This window comes from Natrix helvetica, assembly GCF_964273705.1.
Source record: "Natrix helvetica genome assembly, chromosome: W".
NCBI lineage: Eukaryota > Metazoa > Chordata > Lepidosauria > Squamata > Natricidae > Natrix > Natrix helvetica.
The window spans coordinates 29,143,114-29,161,415 of NC_138555.1; the positions used below are offsets into that span (position 1 = coordinate 29,143,114).

The following is an 18,302-nucleotide window of genomic DNA, read 5'->3' on the forward strand; positions in this document are numbered from 1 at the left end:
AATAAATCTCATTACTACTTCCAGAGACACATAGTAAGGGACGCACTGTTTAAGGTCTGGGAAAATTTTTAAAAAACCCACTTAATGAAAATCCCAATCTGGTTATCAACGATGGAGGCAATGACATATCCAAATACTATAGATCTCAGCAAAATGGTAAGCTATGCAGAACTCTTGATGAAAAAGGAGAACTAAAATCAGTACAGGATCTGAAAACACAAGGAATAAATATGGAATGGTGGCCCTATTTACAAATTAAAACAAGACTTAAAAAAGATTGGGAACAATACAGAATACACGAGAAACAAATGGAATTACGTAAAATATTATTAGGAACGGGAGGAAAACTGATTACCAAATTATATAATTTTCTTTTAAGATATAAAATGGAGGAAGAGACGGTAAAGGAGACAATGATTAGCTGGTGTTGTGGCCGAGCAGCGGCCGGCTGAGCTGTTGGTGGACTCTGACAGCTCAGACCATTATGGGACTGCTCTGGAGGATGAGGAAGACTCTGGAGGGTGTTTGGAGTTAGAGCAGGAACTAGAGAGGCCTGTTGGCCACCAGGTGGCATCTGAGTCAGGGATCAGTGAGGAGGAACAGAGGGAGGTTCTCCCTGATGTGTCTATGCGTAGAATTGATAGGAGAAAGGAACAGCTGTGGAGAAGACGTCATAGAAGGAAGTAAGGACGGCTGGCTAAGGGTGTGGCCCCTCCCAAAGAGTTTATAGGTGGAGCGACGGGAGGGGAATCTTTGCAGGAAACAATAGTCCATTATACGAGCCGTTGCGGAAGCATTCTGTAAGTTTAATCTTGGGTTCTTAAAGATACCTTTCTAGGCTTCTAGCCAAGGGGTGGCTTTATGTAATTAGTCGTGGCAGACAGCCAAGCCTGTGTCTGCATACTCATTGGAATCACGGGACAGAACAGTTTGTTTCCTGCCTTAAAACAAAAGCTGTAACAATCATTACCATGGAGCAGTTGCGTGCCGAGAACGCGCAACTTTCGCAACAGGTGGCTATGTTGGTTGCCCAGGTGGCACAGCTCCAAGCTCACCCTGCTCCACCCCCACCTTGGAGGAAATGCCCGGTTGCAGTGCCTGATAAATTTGATGGCAACCAAGCGATGTTTCCAGCTTTCTTGGGACAACGCCAGCTATTTATCAGCTTGAGAGCAGAGGATTTTCCCACTGACTGAGATAAGGTGGGGTTTATGATTAGCTTACTCTCCGGCTCCGCAGCTCGTTGGGCGACACCACTGCTGGTCCAGGCTAGCCCTTTGCTAGATGACTTCAGGGGGTTTTGTGACCACCTCTGGTTAATGTATGAGGACCTCATTAAGACGGAGACAGCTACCCGACGTCTGAAGACTCTGAAGCAGGGCCGGGGTTCCTTCCAGGACTACTTCAGTGAATTTAGGCTACTAAGCCAGGATTCGGCTTGGAATGAGGCAGCCCTCATGGACACATTTGAGGATGGGTTGTCGGAAGAATTGCAGGATGAGCTGGTGCGTGTGGATAGGCCACTGAATTTCAACGCGTTGGTCCACATGTGTCTCCGGATTGATGCTCGGTTGCAGAGGCGGGAAATTTGCCGCATGTCCCAGGAGAACAGGGTGGTTCCGGCCATGCGTGAGACTCCAACTCCACGGGAGGAGCCCATGGAATTAGGTGCAGCCAAACCCCACTCGTCGATAACGGAGAAAGACAGACGGCTCTTAGGGGGGGTTGTGTTTTTATTGTGGGGAACATGGCCACATGGCAGCCTTTTGCCCCAAGAAGAGACGAGGGGCGTCAGTTACTGGACCTGCTCCCCAGCCCCAGAACAATGTGTTGGGACAGGCCCCCAAGCTCGATCTAAGGGAGACCTTAGGTCGGGCGCGCACCAATTCAGAGCCATGTTCAGAGACAGTGACTTGCGGGCCTCCCCGACACCTGATCCTGGCATCCCGAATAGTCCTGTCCAGTAGCCCACAGGAGATTCCGGCGCATGCTCTTGTCGACTCCGGGGCTACCACGAACTTCATGGACGTTTTCAGGCTGCATGGCCTACCTGACAGTGTCGTGTCGGACAGAGGAACGCAATTCACAGCCGTTTTGGAAAGGGCTGATGACTGCCTTGGATGTCAAGATCTGCTTGTCCTCAGCGCACCATCCCGAAACCGACGGAGGGACAGAGAAAGTGATCGGGATCTTGGAACAGTACCTGCGCTGTTTTGTGAACCAGCAGCAAAATGATTGGGTGGACTACCTGGCAATAGCAGAGTTTGCATTCAGTAACTCACATCACACATCCACGCAGACGACGCCCTTGACCAATGTGGGGTATCATCCTCGGTTCTTTCCCCTCACACCCATCGACTCACCAGTCCCCGCAGCTGAGGACTTCCTGTCGGAACTACAAGCAGTCCATCAAGTAGTGCGGCGATATCTGGATAAAGCCAAGGAGGACTATAAGAGAGTCGCGGACAGGTCTCGGCACGCGACACCGGCGTTGACTGTGGGCGATCGAGTGTGACTGTCCACTAGACACCTTCTGTGAAATCGGCTGGTCAAGAAGCTAGACCACCGTTACCTTGGCCCGTTTCCTGTTGAAGCAGTCATCAATCCAGTCGCCTATCACCTGACTTTGCCACGTTTGATGCGAGTTCATCCGGTCTTTCATCGATCTCTTCTTGTTCCTGAACGGGCGGCTTGTCCTCTTCGCCAACCCGATCATCCCCACCCAGAACCCCGTGACGATGAGGTGCCGGCCGAGTACAAAGTTGCCAGGATCTGGGATTCCCGATGACTGAAAGGACGGTTCCAATACCTGGTGGAATGGAAAGGCCGAGAACCAGAGGATGTTACCTGGGAGGATGCGACCTCCGTGCACGCACCTGCTTTGGTGCAGGCCTTCCATGAACAATTCCCAGCTGAGCCTCACCCTGTGCGTCAGACCTGGGGGAAGGGCCCTGCGGTGAGGGATAGTGTTTCCCCCCAGCAGCGGCCGGCTGAGCTGTTGGTGGACTCTGACAGCTCAGACAATTATGGGACTGCTCTGGAGGATGAGGAAGACTCTGGAGGGTGTTTGGAGTCAGAGCAGGAACTAGAGAGGCCTGTTGGCCACCAGGTGGCATCTGAGTCAGGGAGCAGTGAGGAGGAACAGAGGGAGGTTGTCCCTGATGTACGTATGCGTAGAGTTGATAGGAGAAAGGAACAGCTGTGGAGAAAACATCAAAGAAGGAAGTAAGGACAGCTGGCTAAGGGTGTGGCCCCTCCCAAAGAGTTTGTAGGTGGAGCGACGGGAGGGGAACCTTTGCAGGAAACAACAGTCCATTATCCGAGCCATTGAGAAAGAATTCTGTAAATTTAATCTTGGGTTCTTGAAGATAACTTTCTAGGCTCCTAGCCAAGGGGTGGCTTTATCTATGTAATTAGACATGGCAGACAGCCAAGCCTGTGTCTGCATACTCATTGGAATCACGGGACAGAACAGCTGGGGAAGAAATTTGGCCATAATATAGAGTTAGAAAAATGGGATAAATTATGGGAAAGAAATTATAAATTTACAACGGCAGTAGCTTACAAAGAAAACCTCTATAAAATTTTTCATAGATAGTATTTGCCCCCAGCGAGATTGGCCAAAATGTACCCAAATATATCCTCCAAATGTTGGAGATGTAGCCACAAGTCCCATATATGGTGGACGTGCCCCATGACAAGGAAATATTGGTGCAAAATTTGGAAATGGTTGGAAGAAATTATGGAGCAAAAAATAGAACTGAAACCTGAAACATTCTTATTACCGTATTTTTGGAGTATAAGACGAACCTTTTTTCCTCAAAAAAGAGGCTGAAAATCTGGGTGTGTCTTATACACTAAATACAGTATTTTTTGCCTCCTGAAGCCCCGCCCTGTGACCAAAATGGCCGTGCATACCCTTATGATGACAGAAATGATATGTGTGAATTACTGAAAGGAAAGATCGACGAATTCGAACTCTATCCCAGACTTCAAAATATAGATGATGAAAGGGGAGAAAATTTGGCAGAAACAATGAGAGTAATTTTAGCAGAAGCACCAGTGATAACCAAAGGCAAGATGATGGAAGGAACAGATGGAGGGTTTCAACTCTCTATAAGATATGGAATGAACAACAAGTTGCTAAGAGAAGTCCACATAAGACTTATCAAGAAAACACTTACAATATAGATTCTACAAATGGCAAGAGATATTGGATTGCACTATACTGGAAGGATACAGGATGATGAAATGAAATGTTACAATAAAATCAAGTTAAACTTAGTTAAACTTTGAGTATTATGTAAAAGATAAAGTAATAATAGTTATAGTTAAATAAATGATTAACAATGATAATAATGCATTTATATATACTAGATTGATAATATGAAATTTTATATAAAATTGCAAGTGGGACTATGGAGATGAGGTTGAAAAGCTTTTTATAAAAGATAAACAATTTTATATAGAATAGAATATAAAGATGTAATATCATTGGGTGATTTTAGAACGATGTAATGAAACACCATAATATAAATTTACTTTAAATTTAGGTATGCTTCACATAAAAAGAATGTAATAATAGCTATATTCAATGAATGTTTAATAATTATAATAATTGTATACATATATATTAGATTGATGATATTAATAATGGGGAAAAAACATGGAATTGGAAATTATTAGAGAATGTTACCAATACTAAAATAATAGAATGACTTAGAATAGGATATAAAAATACTTTATTATTGGATATATTGAAGATGATATAATGAACTATTATAATATAAATGAATTTATATTTAGAATACCTTGTTTAAAATGAAGAAATGATAGTGATAATCAAACAAATGAAGTACTATAATAATAATGTATACGAATATATTTGATTGATGACATGTGACTTTAGATAAAGTTTAAGCTGATGACTGTGGAAAAGGACGAACAAAATCCTTGTAACCAATCGACACACTACGTAATTGAAGATGTTTTTATGTTATATGTCTTGTTTGTTTATGTTTGTTTAAAAATAAAAAAAATATTTTTAAAAAACAAAAACCTTGGTGGGTCTTATACTCTGAAAAATACGGTAGGACTATTAGACCAAAAAATGGATAAACAATTTCAATACATAATACTACACATACTCACTGCAGCTAGGATTTCTTTCGCACAAAACTGGAAAAAAATCAATACACCTGCAGACGAAACAATAATTAGAAAAATACTCAAATGTGCAGAGATGGACAAAATGACCATAGAACTGAAAGAAAGAGAATAATAATTTCTATAAAATATGGAATAGAATTTATAAGTGGCTAGAAAACAGAAGCCAAAACAGAAAATAGAGAATGTAAATATAATGGTGATATAAATAATTAATATTATTACAAGTGTTAACACTACGGTTATTATATTATTGGACAAGGTAAAATCAATAGGAAGGCAATGCGTAATGGAGAACTTTAAAGGCTAAACATGAAAGCCGATACAGAAGGCTGTACAATTACTTTATATTGTTATGTATGTTTTGTTTTTTTGTTTTTTCATGTGTTTTTCTTTCTGTTTTTAAAGATTAAAATGTTTAATAAAAACTATTTTTTAAAAAAGAGGTTTTGCTGGGAACCAGACTCTTCTTCATGCTTTTTAAGGAAGCCTAGGTCAGAACAGCGGCTTGCTGACACTGGCCCTATGGCATACTGTGATGGGGCGACGGTGCACATGCCCACAGAGAGAGCTTTGCATGCCGCCTCTGGCATACGTGCCATAGGTTCACTACCAGGGGGCTATAGTTTCTTTTCGCATGAAGACTGATGCAAAGAACAAGTTAAGCAGCTCTGCTTTCTCGCTACTGCCTGTTACTTCTCTCCTTAGTGGACTGACTTGTTTCCTTGACTTTTTTCTTGCTATTTATGTTGAAAGAAACTTTTTAAATTATCTTTGACTTTTGTTGCAAGTCTTTGTTCATTCTCACCCTTTGCTTTCCTAACTTCATCTTTGCAGATTCAGGCTATCTGCAGATATTCTGCCTTAGTTATGTGTCCCTCTTTCCATTTTTTGTACTTGTCCTTTTTGTCTTTCAGTTTATCAGAGAGATCTTTGTGCAACCATGCTGGTTTCGTCTTGGATTTCTTGTTTTTCCTTTTCAGTGGTATTGTGCTGGACTGGCCTTTTATGATCATATTTTTCAGAGTTTCCTGCACTTCTTGAGTTGTTTTCCCCTTTAGGATTTTCATCTATGGAATCTTTCCTTAGCTGTCTCTGGTTTTGTTAAAATCAGCTCTTTTAAAGTTTAAGACACTGGTTGAATTATGTTATATTGCTTATATTTGCATTGTATTGAATTCCAATATGACGTCACTCTCGCCAGCAACTTCAGCTCCCTCTATCACTTCTTCTCTCTTATTCAGAATTAGGTCCAGTATAGCTTTTCCTCTAGTTCCCTCCTCTACCTTTTGGATGGCAAAGTTGTCAGCTAAGTTGGTTGGGAATCTGTTCTATCTCCCACTGGCTGCAGAGTTTATTTCCCAGTTGATATCAGGGTTGTTAAAGTCTCCCTGTCAGGCCTGCAGCTTTATTTTGGATCTTTGGCCTGTCACACTTTCTATTATTATACTATGCCTTTTTCTATTGTGGAAGAATGGGAGGTGGGATTGTATGGAGTTACTTACTGTGTAGCCAAAACAAAATACTTTCTAGAAAGCCAAGGTCATCCTTTGTCTCTCCACCTGACTGGAACTGGATGGGTGGAACTGCCAGCATGGCAGTGGGGGATTGGACCATGTGGTGGAATTGTGGGGGTGGGGCAAGATCTTGAACTTTCAACTAGGTGGGGAAAACCTGGAAGCTTTCAGAATTGGGTTTTCCCAGATGTGCCAACATGGCTCTCTTAATAAATTGGAACTTTGAGCAATACTTTGCCTTGGACTCTGATTTATTTTGGATGCTATTTGGAACCTTGACACTCCCATTATTACTGTGGTATGTTTCCTATATACATTTGTTAATTGAATAGCAATGAGTTCATCTATTTCTTCTGCTTGATTGGGTGGCCTATAGTATACATCTATAGCAATGTCATTTTTTCCCTTTTATTTTGACCCATATGGATCCTAGGAGGTTTTCATCCTTGTTTTGTGCACTTCTGTAGAGATGTAGTGATCTTTTATATATAATGCAACTCCGCCTCCTCTTTTGTTACGTCTGTTTCTTTTGAATAGTTTGTATCCTTCCATCAGTACATTCCAGTCATGAGTTTCATCCCACCAAGTTTCAGTAATGGCAGCTATATCATATCTGCCTTCATGTTCTAGTACTTCAAGTTCACCCTGTTTGTCACCTAAACTTTGAGCATTTGTATATAGGCATGTGGGTCCTTTATGGCTCTTGGGCATGTTTCTTATATCTCCTACTTTGTAACTGGGGTTTCCATCCTTCCCATCACTCTACCTCATTATGTTTCTTTTTTCCCTTTCTTTCTCTTTACTCCCTACTTTCTTATATGATTGGTTATCTAGAGATTTTTGCTTGGAATTAGGTTCTAAGCATTGTGAAGATGGGGGCCCCTCCCCCCCTCAATTTTAGTTTAAGGGGGAGGGGGGAAATCTTCACAACCATTCAATAATTCCAAGAATAATTTATTTCAGCTATCCTTAAGCCACTAACTTAATTTTCTTTCTCTTTTTCTAGACAAAATGTTCAGCTATTGAATGTCAGCTTTCTTCCTGTGAACTGCTGTCGATGTCTTCGTGGTATAAAACCAGAGTTCCATGACCTACACGTGCTTTTGTGCTGTGTTCCCCCAAAACAGTCATGAATTAGTTAGTTCCAGCTATTCATCTTGTTCCAAAGGAATTACTTCACTGATATTCTGGAATACAAGGTGCTCAATGAATCGGGAGCCCCCATGAATGAAACAGCCAGCTCTTGCCAGCAGATGGCTAAAAATTGCACCATACACGTAGCAGGGATGGCACAGGAGGACAGTGGTCAAGTACCACCCACTTTCTATCATGGTGCCAGCCAGGAACTTGATTTGTCCACAAAGGTGTACAAAAGGGAGTCTGGGAATCCTTATTCGGTACTGGTGGACCCAAAAGCATGTAAGCCACATCTCCATGAAAGAGAGGAGCAGCCATATTTCAGGGAGGACAGAGTAGTAGGAGAGGCTCAAGCTGTGAAAGAAGACAGGGAGAACTCTGACGACTTGCAGGAGGAGGACGAGGAAGAAGATGAGGTGACTTACAAAAGGGAGCAGATAATAGTAGAGGTAAACCTTAACAACCAAACATTAAATGTATCAAAAGGGGAGAAGGGGGTCCCCTCCCAATCCAAAGAAACTGCTGTTCTTAAGACCAGCAGTGAGGAAGAGGAGGGTGACAGTGGGGAGGAAGCGGCCACTGAAGACAGTAATGATGAAGAGGAAAATGAGAGGCAGAAGAAAAAAGAGCAAAGAGAGGAAAATGATAGTGTTGCACAAAGGAGGACAAGGAGAGCTGCATCTACTGCAGCCGTCACATCTTCTCCTACTTCCAGAGCTACAAGGGGCTGTAGAAAGAGCATTGAGCCCCCCAAGCATAAGAAGAAAGCTGCAAAGGAGCCCAAGGCACCTGTGCAGAAATCAAAGTGTGAAGAAAAGGAGACTTTGACCTGTGAGAAGTGCCCCAGGGTGTTTAATACACGCTGGTATCTGGAGAGGCACATGAACGTTACTCATAGGCGCATGCAGATCTGCGACAAGTGTGGGAAGAAATTTGTTCTAGAAAGTGAGCTCTCCCTTCACCAGCAAACAGACTGTGAAAAAAACATTCAGGTAGGTTCTCTCACTGGTTTGCCAGATTTCCCTACCTTCTGCTGTCCCGTGGACACTTTGCAAGGGGGGAAATCCTTTGAGAAAGACAAGTTCCCAAGCTTTTCTACTTTCAACATTTTCTCTTGCATAGTTAAGGAATTTGACCTGCACAAATGTGGGGAAGAGAGGGAATAATGCCTGGCTATAAGATTTCTCTACTCAATCTTGCAGGAAAAAAAATGGAACATCAGGTACTAAACATGCACATATATTATACACTGGTTAGTATTAAATGGAAGATAAAGGTACATTCTGCATTTTGCTATAGTTAAAAAAATTCAACCATTGAGCAAAACGTGAACAGAAATGCAAGATTAATTTGTTAATAATGAAATTGTGTAAATCTATTTAACTATAAATTGTTTAGGAAATACATGAAGTAATGGGTCATCTCATTTAAACTAAACAACCTCTTATACTTTTCAGTAAATGTAAGAAACACAATGATCTGTAAGTTTGTCAAATACCTGTTTGCTGTTTAGCATACTATGGCCTGTTGTTAGATTTTGAAATAATTATTTATAAATGGAAGGGTTATGTTTGGGGACTGAGAGCTATATTCCTGCAGAATCTTTTTGGAACTGCATGAATGGGTAGAGCTGGGTGAACAAGGAATAGAACATTCAGCCAGAACAAACAAGCTCAAACCCATTCGCATTCTCACAGTTTAAGAAACAATATTGTAGCCTTCCCATTTTGCCAATCTTTATTAGAGTTTTTCTTGTACCTATTACCAACATATATCCAGGATCTTCATAAAGATTGTTATGAGAAAATGCTTTTCTTCTGCCTCCATCTGTCTGGAACAGATTTGGGGGGCTGGGGGGGGGGGGTAGGGGGGGTGTTCCAAAAACAACCCAAAAAAATTCTTTGGATTTTTCAATATAAATGAAGAATCCTTGTGCATGTGTTCAGCATATATGTATGTTTAATACATGGATCAGCCAGATGTTGCATTTGCAGCCACAAACCTGATAGCATTTATACTTTTTATTGTAAGAAACTTTGATCTTCTGAAAATATTTTAAATAAATATGACATAGGAATACAGAGTAACCTTCAAATTCTCCTTCTGTGGGTTTGAACTTTATCTTTTGCCTATTAGCTATGAAATGCACAGTATGAATTAAAGGACAAGTGGTCCTCAACTATGTGATTGGTTTGCAGTTGTTTCCTTCAGTTCACTCATTGTAATTGCTGGGATTGAGCAGTGGGATTTTGGTACAGGTTCTGGTTTTTCTGTCTCTTCTGTAAACTGTGATATTTTTGACACACATGTGAAGCCAGTGGATTAAGACACAGTAGTTCCTCCTGCTGTTGCTCTGTTCAATTTTGTCAACAGTTCCAGTTCCTTATTATTCCCTTGCATCAGCTTTAATAATCCTCTGGTCCAGAATTCTGTTATGCCCTTGAAACTGGAATTCACTTCTGTCTTCCAACTTGAATGGAAAATGATAAAGAGTATTATGTCAGATAACCCTAACCTGCATTTTGTAGTAGGTTTATTATTTTTAAAGTGCTTTGGACTAACTTAGAAATCTTCATTGATCTTATATTTTTCCTACTGCTGGGGGGGAAGTCAAATGAACCCCCATTTTCTAAAATAAAAATCAGCCATAAGAGAAAAAAACCCTCAGAAAAGCCAAGTCCCTAAGGAAAAAACTGCCTGAGGCTCATTCCAGCCAGCCGCCTAAAGGAAACATTGTAACAAGAAGCTGACCACAAAATGGCTGCCGGTAATGAGCCTATTGAAAGTGGAAGCCAGACTTTCGGCTCCATTGATAAGCAGGAAAAGGCAGAAACCCATTCAAGACAGGATATTTCGAAATCTCTCTGTGGCAAAATTTGACAGCTAACAAAAACAGAGTAATAGAATCAGAATAAGCAGCCCCTCACTCAAGATCCAACACAGGACAAAAGCCATTAGCCACAATAGGAATTGCCCAGCACCCCTTCTAGAAACACAAAACTGATATTGCACAAATCCCAGAACTTCAAAAGCATACAACCATATAAGAACCCTTCCTCTTACCCAGTTGGTTGTTCAGCTGACCCAGAACTGAACTGAATATCACTTCGTTTCTGCAATTAAAAACCTCCCTCTGAGCAGTTGATTTCGGCTTTTCATTTTCAAACGGTGGCGGCATTTCATTCTTGTTTCTTTTCTCTGCCAAGCAATCTCCTGGCTGGAAAGCGAGCCCCAACCTTTTCCTTCTGACACTACTAAATGGGTTGTTTAAAATTATATTTTGCTAATATAATTTGCTAGTATATATAATATAATATATATTCCTATATATTTTGCACAACCTCAATGACTGATCATGGGTAAAATCACATTACTTCATTTAAATATGATTTGCCATGAGGTTGGGTAGAGGGAAAGGTATTATTTCATTTTCTCTTATTTCCCATCCATAGTCTAACCTCCTGCACTCCAAATAAGAAAAACACATTTGTTTCACTCTGAATAACGTATTCTAATCCCACAATTCACAGCAATATACCTCCCAGATGTTCTATACAAATGCACTCTTTTGGATATCAAATATCATTTTCAAGCTGGAAAGCTAGTCCAGTGTCTAAATCCTCCAACATCATTGTTTATTCCACCTGTGTATCTGTGTGTAGGTCTGCTACAATCTGGATGTTGCTGCTGATTTGCTCTTGAAGACGCAAAAGTTGGCACTGTAATCAAATGACTATTCACTTTCTTAAAACTTGTATCTGTGGTTTCAGTGACATTAGAATGAAGTGAGTGGCATTTTAATACTTGCCACAAAACAATTTACTTACAGTTGCAATATTTTCCTTGTGTATGTTCATCTCATTTTGGTTACAGCTGCCTGGTACCATCTGAAGTGAACTTTGTTTAAAGTATTCTTTGTTCTGTCCACCCATTCAGTGTGTTTCCTGCAATAAGTCATTCAAGAAGCTTTGGTCCCTCCATGAACATATCAAGATTGTCCATGGATATGCAGAGAAAAAATTCTCCTGTGAGATATGTGAAAAGAAGTTCTACACCATGGCTCACGTGCGAAAGCACATGGTTGGTGAGTGTTTGCTGCCTGTTTTTGCATAGCATTGTGCTTCCTTCAAAACAACTGTCCATGTAATATTATAGGTGGCTCCTTGTTTACAAATATGTTAGTCATTTTTAAAACCACCTCTCCATAGCTATGCCTTTATTCATCTCCATTAGTCATTACTGGATGGGATTGAGAAAGCCATAGAAAGCCTTTATAGTAAAAGGGGAGAAAACCAGACCTTGGCATCTCAATCCACTCAATGTAAGAGTATCTGCGGCTATAATGTGGGAAATCTGTTTTAAATTCAATAGAGAGAAGGTAAATGGTACTTCAGTCTATTTGCAACACAGAAGGTGTGGTGTCTTAGTTCAACTCCATGTAATTATTTTTCCTTGCTAGTTTTATATTAAACTTACGTACTTGGATGTATATCTTAACTGAGTGCAGACGCCAAGATTCAGGAGTTTTCTTTTGCCTTTGAAACTAGAATCTCTATTTGGAAGAATTAAAGCACAAAACATTGGTAAAATGTGGGATAGCTTCATTGTAAAGTACCCATCTGTAGATCTAAATGCTACAGGAAGAACATTTCCATGCCAAGTTGAACTTCTTTTCAGGGAGAGCTGAGCTTCTAAGAAATTATTCTTTTTTGGCTGAAATAATTTAACCTAGTGAAATAGCTAGGAAGTTTGAACTTAGAAGTGGGATGTTGAGGAAGGGAGTTATTGAAAAAGGCTACTTTTCTACTGTGATAACATGAAGTCTAATTAAGTAGTCTATGCTTACCCTAATTTATAGTCATATTAGTGTCCTTTTTTTTACTAATTCAGTACTAAGCTGAATTCTGTATTATAAGGCACAATAAATAGCATTTTTATTTCCTGAGTGATAACTGCTACTTTTAATTATTTTTTTAATATTATAATTTAACTACAGTTTATTTAGCCCACAACAGGAACCATTCTGATTGCATGGCACCCACAGAAATATTTTAAATAAAATAAAAACACAACTGAATCCAATCTTATCTATGCTTAGAATGTACTTCTTGAAACCACTGAGGTTTAAGCTAGTTATGACTGACTTATTTTATTGACTGATGTTTCAGCACATACTAAGGACATGCCATTTACATGTGAAACCTGTGGAAAATCTTTCAAACGCAGTATGTCATTAAAGGTTCATTCACTACAGCATTCAGGAGAGAAGCCTTTCCGATGTGAGGTATGAATTTTGCTCAATGTCTAATTGATAGTGACTTGAATGTAAAAAACAAGCATATAATTCTCTAAATAATACTAAAATTGAATAGACATGAACAATAAAACCTGTGCTACAGATCAAAGTTATCTCTTACCTAACATTCTATTTCTACAGTGGCCAGCATACAAGTAAGGCATGAGGATAGTAACATGCTCATACTATACTCCCCACTGCAAATTATTTTTGTCTCATGGTGCCTGCTTAAAATCTCTGGAAGAGAATGCATGGTATCCCCAATGATGATCAAAATTGGGACATAAGAGTATAATATTTATTTATTTATATCCTGCCTTTATTACTTTTACAAATAAGGCGGTGACATATCCAACATACCTTCCTCCTATTTTCCCCGCAACAACCCGGTGAGGTGGGTTGGACTGAAAGAGTGTGGCTGGCCATTTACATTGGTACATTGACAATATGTATCAATGCTTGATGAGAAAGCAAGAATATTATGGTGGGCACTGCAGCCAGGTGAAGGTATGGTGGGCAGGGAGAAATACAGTAGGAAACAGGTTGGACCACTGTCAGACCTATGGGGTAGACCAGGTTAGGAAACTTGACTCCACAGAAAAACTAGAACTGTATTTATTGAGATAGGCTATAGTAACAGAATCTTACAAGTCTGCCTGTGTTTTTCCTTCCCTCCCTCTTAGCCTCAGGGAGTCAGGACAGACAATCTAAGTGTAATACTTTCCAGCCTCCCTGGGTTCAACATGTGCTTCTGCACTTGCTGTTCACTTTTTTTAAGGTTTTTTATTTATTTTTGTTACATAATAAAAATTCTTTTGTGAACAGAGTGTTGTCCGAATTCCCCCTTTAACATTCCCACCAAAAACATAATTCATTTTACATTATATTTCCATTGTTTCCAATTTTAGCCATATTACTTTTCTTCCCCTATTTTCCAATTTCTAGTTTTTAACATGTACAAACAATATAATTTTTCTTTCTCTTTAAAAATAAACAATTTATCACTTCTTTTCCATCTATTTTCCATTAACAATATGAATCTTCAAGTTTCAAATTTCAAGTTTTATATAATCAACATAACATAATTATTTAACAGCTTTAAGGTTCTTAATATAATTCCCACACATTCTTATTAAAACATATTTGTACCTTGTTAACAGTATTTCTTTCTACTGGATCATATCATTCTACTATTCTCCTATTTCTAGATTTTCTTTTCTCTTTTTCTTCTTTTTATGTGTCTTATATCTTTTCTTCTGTATCTTCCCTCTCACTTTTTGATAGTTTTTTTGAGTATCTCTCCCCCAGGTTTCTCTTTTCCATCTCCCTTTATTTCTCTCTTTATTTTTGGCTAATTTCTTTTTCGGATGTCGTTTCCTTTTTTTCCTCTCTGCTCTCTTTGTGCCTTTACCCCATTGAGTTTTATTTTCCATTTCTACCTTGTTAATTCCTTGTTCATTTAGATTGCTTGTCTGTTCCCCTCCTGTCTCCACTTTCAACAATTTTTCTGGTTCCTTTTCTACCTCTTTGTTACCTTTTAATGTTGCCCGTGCTCTTTTTAACGTTTCCAACAACTCTTCTAACATCCCACCCTCCATGATCAAATTTAATACACTTTTAATATTTTTATATTTTACCACAATTAATTTAGTCCTTCTTCTTAGTTTTTCTCTTTGATATCAGATCCCAAGATAATCCAATCCTTTTCCATGATTCAAAAGTTCTATAATTTCTACCGGTGTAAACAAAGTAAAGTCAAGTAAAAGGACAGACCACACCCTTCTTTTATTCCTTTGTTCAAGATGGTATTACGTCTCTTCTCTCCAGTAGGTGGCTTTTATTGTTCCTTTATGTAACGAGATCACTAATTTGTCAAATCATGTCAATAGTCGAACCAAAAGTTCAAAGTCCATATTCCAATTTTCCTGATCTCCCCCCCCCCCCTTTTTTTTTTTTAGCTTTAGGTTTTTCCAATTCCAAATTTATTAACAAAGTTCTTGGTCTCAGTACTCTCTCACTGATAGCTTTCCCCTCCTTTCTTTCCATCCTCCATATTCCAAGTGATGTTTAGCTGCTAGCTTAGCTCTGGAAAATTTTTAAGCTCCAAAATTTATTTCTCTTACTCTTACATTGCCCAATCTTCCTCCAGATCAAACACTCTGTCCACTTCTCCGCACCTGCACAAATCTTGTTCCAGATGCCCCGGCTCCAGAGCAGTCATACGAATATGGCTGCCACCCCTGCCGCTGATCTCTAGAGAGCTTTGAATCGGACCTGTTGGGGAACTTGCCTCGCTCCCCGCAGGCGTCCGAAACGCCTCTCCTTGTGCCCTGTCCCTTCAGGATGGTTCCAGTCCACAAAGGACGTCTTGACGATGGCTTGCCGGCTGGGTTTTCATGTAGCTTGGCAGAGCTCGTTATTTCCCCAGCCGTTCTCGCCGGGGCGCTCCAGCCTCTCCTCTGCACTTGCTGTTCTCTTAATGGCGTCTGGATGGTTTGTCCAAGGTCATTGCCATGGCTTCTTATAGCCACTTCCAGCAATGGCATTCTTGGTGTTTGGTACCAATCTCACTTTTTAGCCTCTTGTGCTGTACCCCAAGATCTGGTAATGAAGGCTCAAATGCCCTGGTTTCCAAGTGTTGCTACTTAATGCATATGAGTACCTTATAATAAAGCTCCCCTCCTCCACAGCTTAATTGTGGCTAAAAGGGCTGGACTTTTTGTATTACCAAAATCAACCAAAGGAAGGGTGCCTGTCTCAGTTTTTTTCCTCTTGGATTTCATGTGTAGCACCAGCTGTGAGCATAGGGTTAAGGTGATGGTGTAGTCATTGTCATCTGAAAAACCTAATGGCTTTCATGGTCACGGTTCTGCATTTACCCAGTTCTGAGGTCCTGTTTGTGAATGTTGAGCAGTAGGCATCAGAAGGAATTGTGCTTGTGTACCAGTCTCCCTGTTAGAGTTGATAGCTAGGTTGTCAATGGAGTTGCCCAGGTTTATGATACTGTAGACCAGTGTTTCTCAAACTTGGCGACTTTAAGTCCTGTGGACTTCAACTCCCAGAATTCCCCAGCCAGCTATGCTGGCTGGGGGATTCTGGGAGTTGAAGTCCACAGGACTTAAAGTCGCCAAGTTTGAGAAACACTGCTGTAGACTTTGATCTGCTGGTTTTGGGTGCAGATTCTGAGGGTGCTCAGATGTTCATGGTTACCAAGGACCTGACTGAAGTTACCTCTGTGCCAGCACATGGGCCAAGAAGTGTCGCACATTGGACCTAGTCTTTATCTTGTGACAGTTGCAATGTAAGCTGGAGTTGGAGTGTATTACCATGAATCCCTTGCCATGGACAGATCACTCCCAGTTGGCCTTGGATTTCTCTGAAGCTGTATCCCACCCTAGAGAGGTAGGACCTATTTGATCAATCTGCCCCAGATTGGGGTCATTCCTGGATAACTTGGAATAAGGCAGCAATAGCATCCTTGGATCAGCTCACACCTGTGCAGATTCTCTATGTAAGCAGATCCCAGAGAGTTGCCTAGTTTTCAGAGGAATCTCTTCTGATCAAGGGACCTAGAGTGTTGCTGGAGAAAAATGAAGAATAAACCTGACCACGCATGGGTAAGATCCTTTTCTGAACATTACATTGTAATGATAAGCGTGGCAAAGTATAATATTTTCTGCCCTTATTTCATGAATGGAATGCTACCCAGCAGCCTGTTTAAAGTGACCCAGTCAATCCTGGGTAAGGAGGGGCCAGGGAAGTATTTATTTCATTTATTTTATTTCAGAAAATTTATATGGCTGCCACTGACTCTCAGTGATTCCTGGTGACTTACAATGATAAAAACCCAATATAAAAAACAATAAAAAGCAATAATCCCCCCACCCCCCAACAACAACAATTCAGTCAATCAAATGAGCCACTTGATGGGCTCTATCCCACTCTGGGTTCTCCAGGCCCATTGGCAAAACCAGGTTTTCAGGTCCTTGCAAAAGAGTGTCAAAGTGGAGGCCAATCTTATCTTCGTGGGGATGATGTTCCCCAGGGAGAGAGCCACCATGGAGAAGGTCTTTCTTCTTGGTCCTACTAGATGTACCTCCTTAGGAGAGGGGACCCATAGCATTCCCTGCCTCTCTGCTTTGGTGGGTTTGGTAGATGTGACTGGGAAAGGACAGTCCTTCAAATAACTTGGCCCCAAACCATGTAGGACTTTAAAGGTGACAACCAGCACCTTGAATTGGACCCAGAAGTAAATTGGAAGTCAATGCAGCTCCTGCAGGAAAAATGACAGGTGTGCAGATCTAGGCCTGTACAAAACCATGTGGGCTGCTGCATTTTGAACCAACTGAAGCTTCTGGATACTTTTCAAGGGCAGCCCCCTGTAGAGTACGTTGTAATAATCAAGAGAGGGGGTGACAAGGGCATGAATAAATGTGAGCAGGGATTGTTGGTCCAGGAAAGGGTGTAAATGGTGCACAACATGCAGTTGCATGAAAGCCCTCCTGATGACTGCCACCTGCTCCTTGAGCAGGGGTCATGAGTCCAGGAGAACCCCCAGATTATGCACTGGGTCTATCTGGAGCAGTGCCACCCCATCCAAGACCAGAGATGGCAGTTATCCATGGACCAAAGAACCCCAAACACAGAGCCATTCCATCTTGCCAGAGTTCAGTTTCAGCACATTGCTCCCCATCCAACCCTTCACAGCCTCTAAGCACTGTGAGAGGGAGGTTATGGTATTGCTTAACTCATCATGGGCCAAGACATATAGATATCAGCATAGTGATGATGTCTCAGCCCATGGTGGCAGATGATCTCACCCAGCGGCTTCCTGTAGATGTTAAAAAGAAGCTGAGAAACTACCAAGCCTTGTGGGACCCTGCAAAGCAGGGGATGAGGGCCGGACCTCTTGCTTCCTTATCAAACTGACTGAAAGTCAGAGGAAGGAAGTCAACCAGGACAACACAGAGCCCCCACTTCCAACCCCCAAAGATGCCCCAGAAGGATACCGTGGTTGATGTTATTGAAGACCACCAAGAAGTCAAGTACAGAAAGGATGGATGCACTACCCACCTCCTGCTCCCACCAGAGATCATCAAAAAGTTTCATTAATGCTATTTCCATCCCATAACCAGGCCTGAACCCTGACTGGAAAGGGTCCAGATGACCCATTTCATCCAGGAACC

General features: G+C 41.0%; 1 protein-coding gene across 2 annotated transcripts in view; it reads left to right on the forward strand.

Moving 5' to 3' along the window:
• LOC309400674 (zinc finger protein 652-like) overlaps nt 1-18,302 on the forward strand; it is a 224,753-nt gene that overhangs the window by 191,895 nt on the left and 14,556 nt on the right. For both annotated transcript variants that reach the window (XM_081969270.1, XM_081969271.1), the window contains exons 2-4: nt 7,690-8,812; nt 11,757-11,904; nt 12,989-13,104. In XM_081969270.1, coding sequence (XP_081825396.1) covers nt 7,907-8,812; nt 11,757-11,904; nt 12,989-13,104 — 1,170 coding nt within the window. In that variant the 5' untranslated portion in view covers nt 7,690-7,906. The remainder of the gene's footprint in view (nt 1-7,689; nt 8,813-11,756; nt 11,905-12,988; nt 13,105-18,302) is intronic.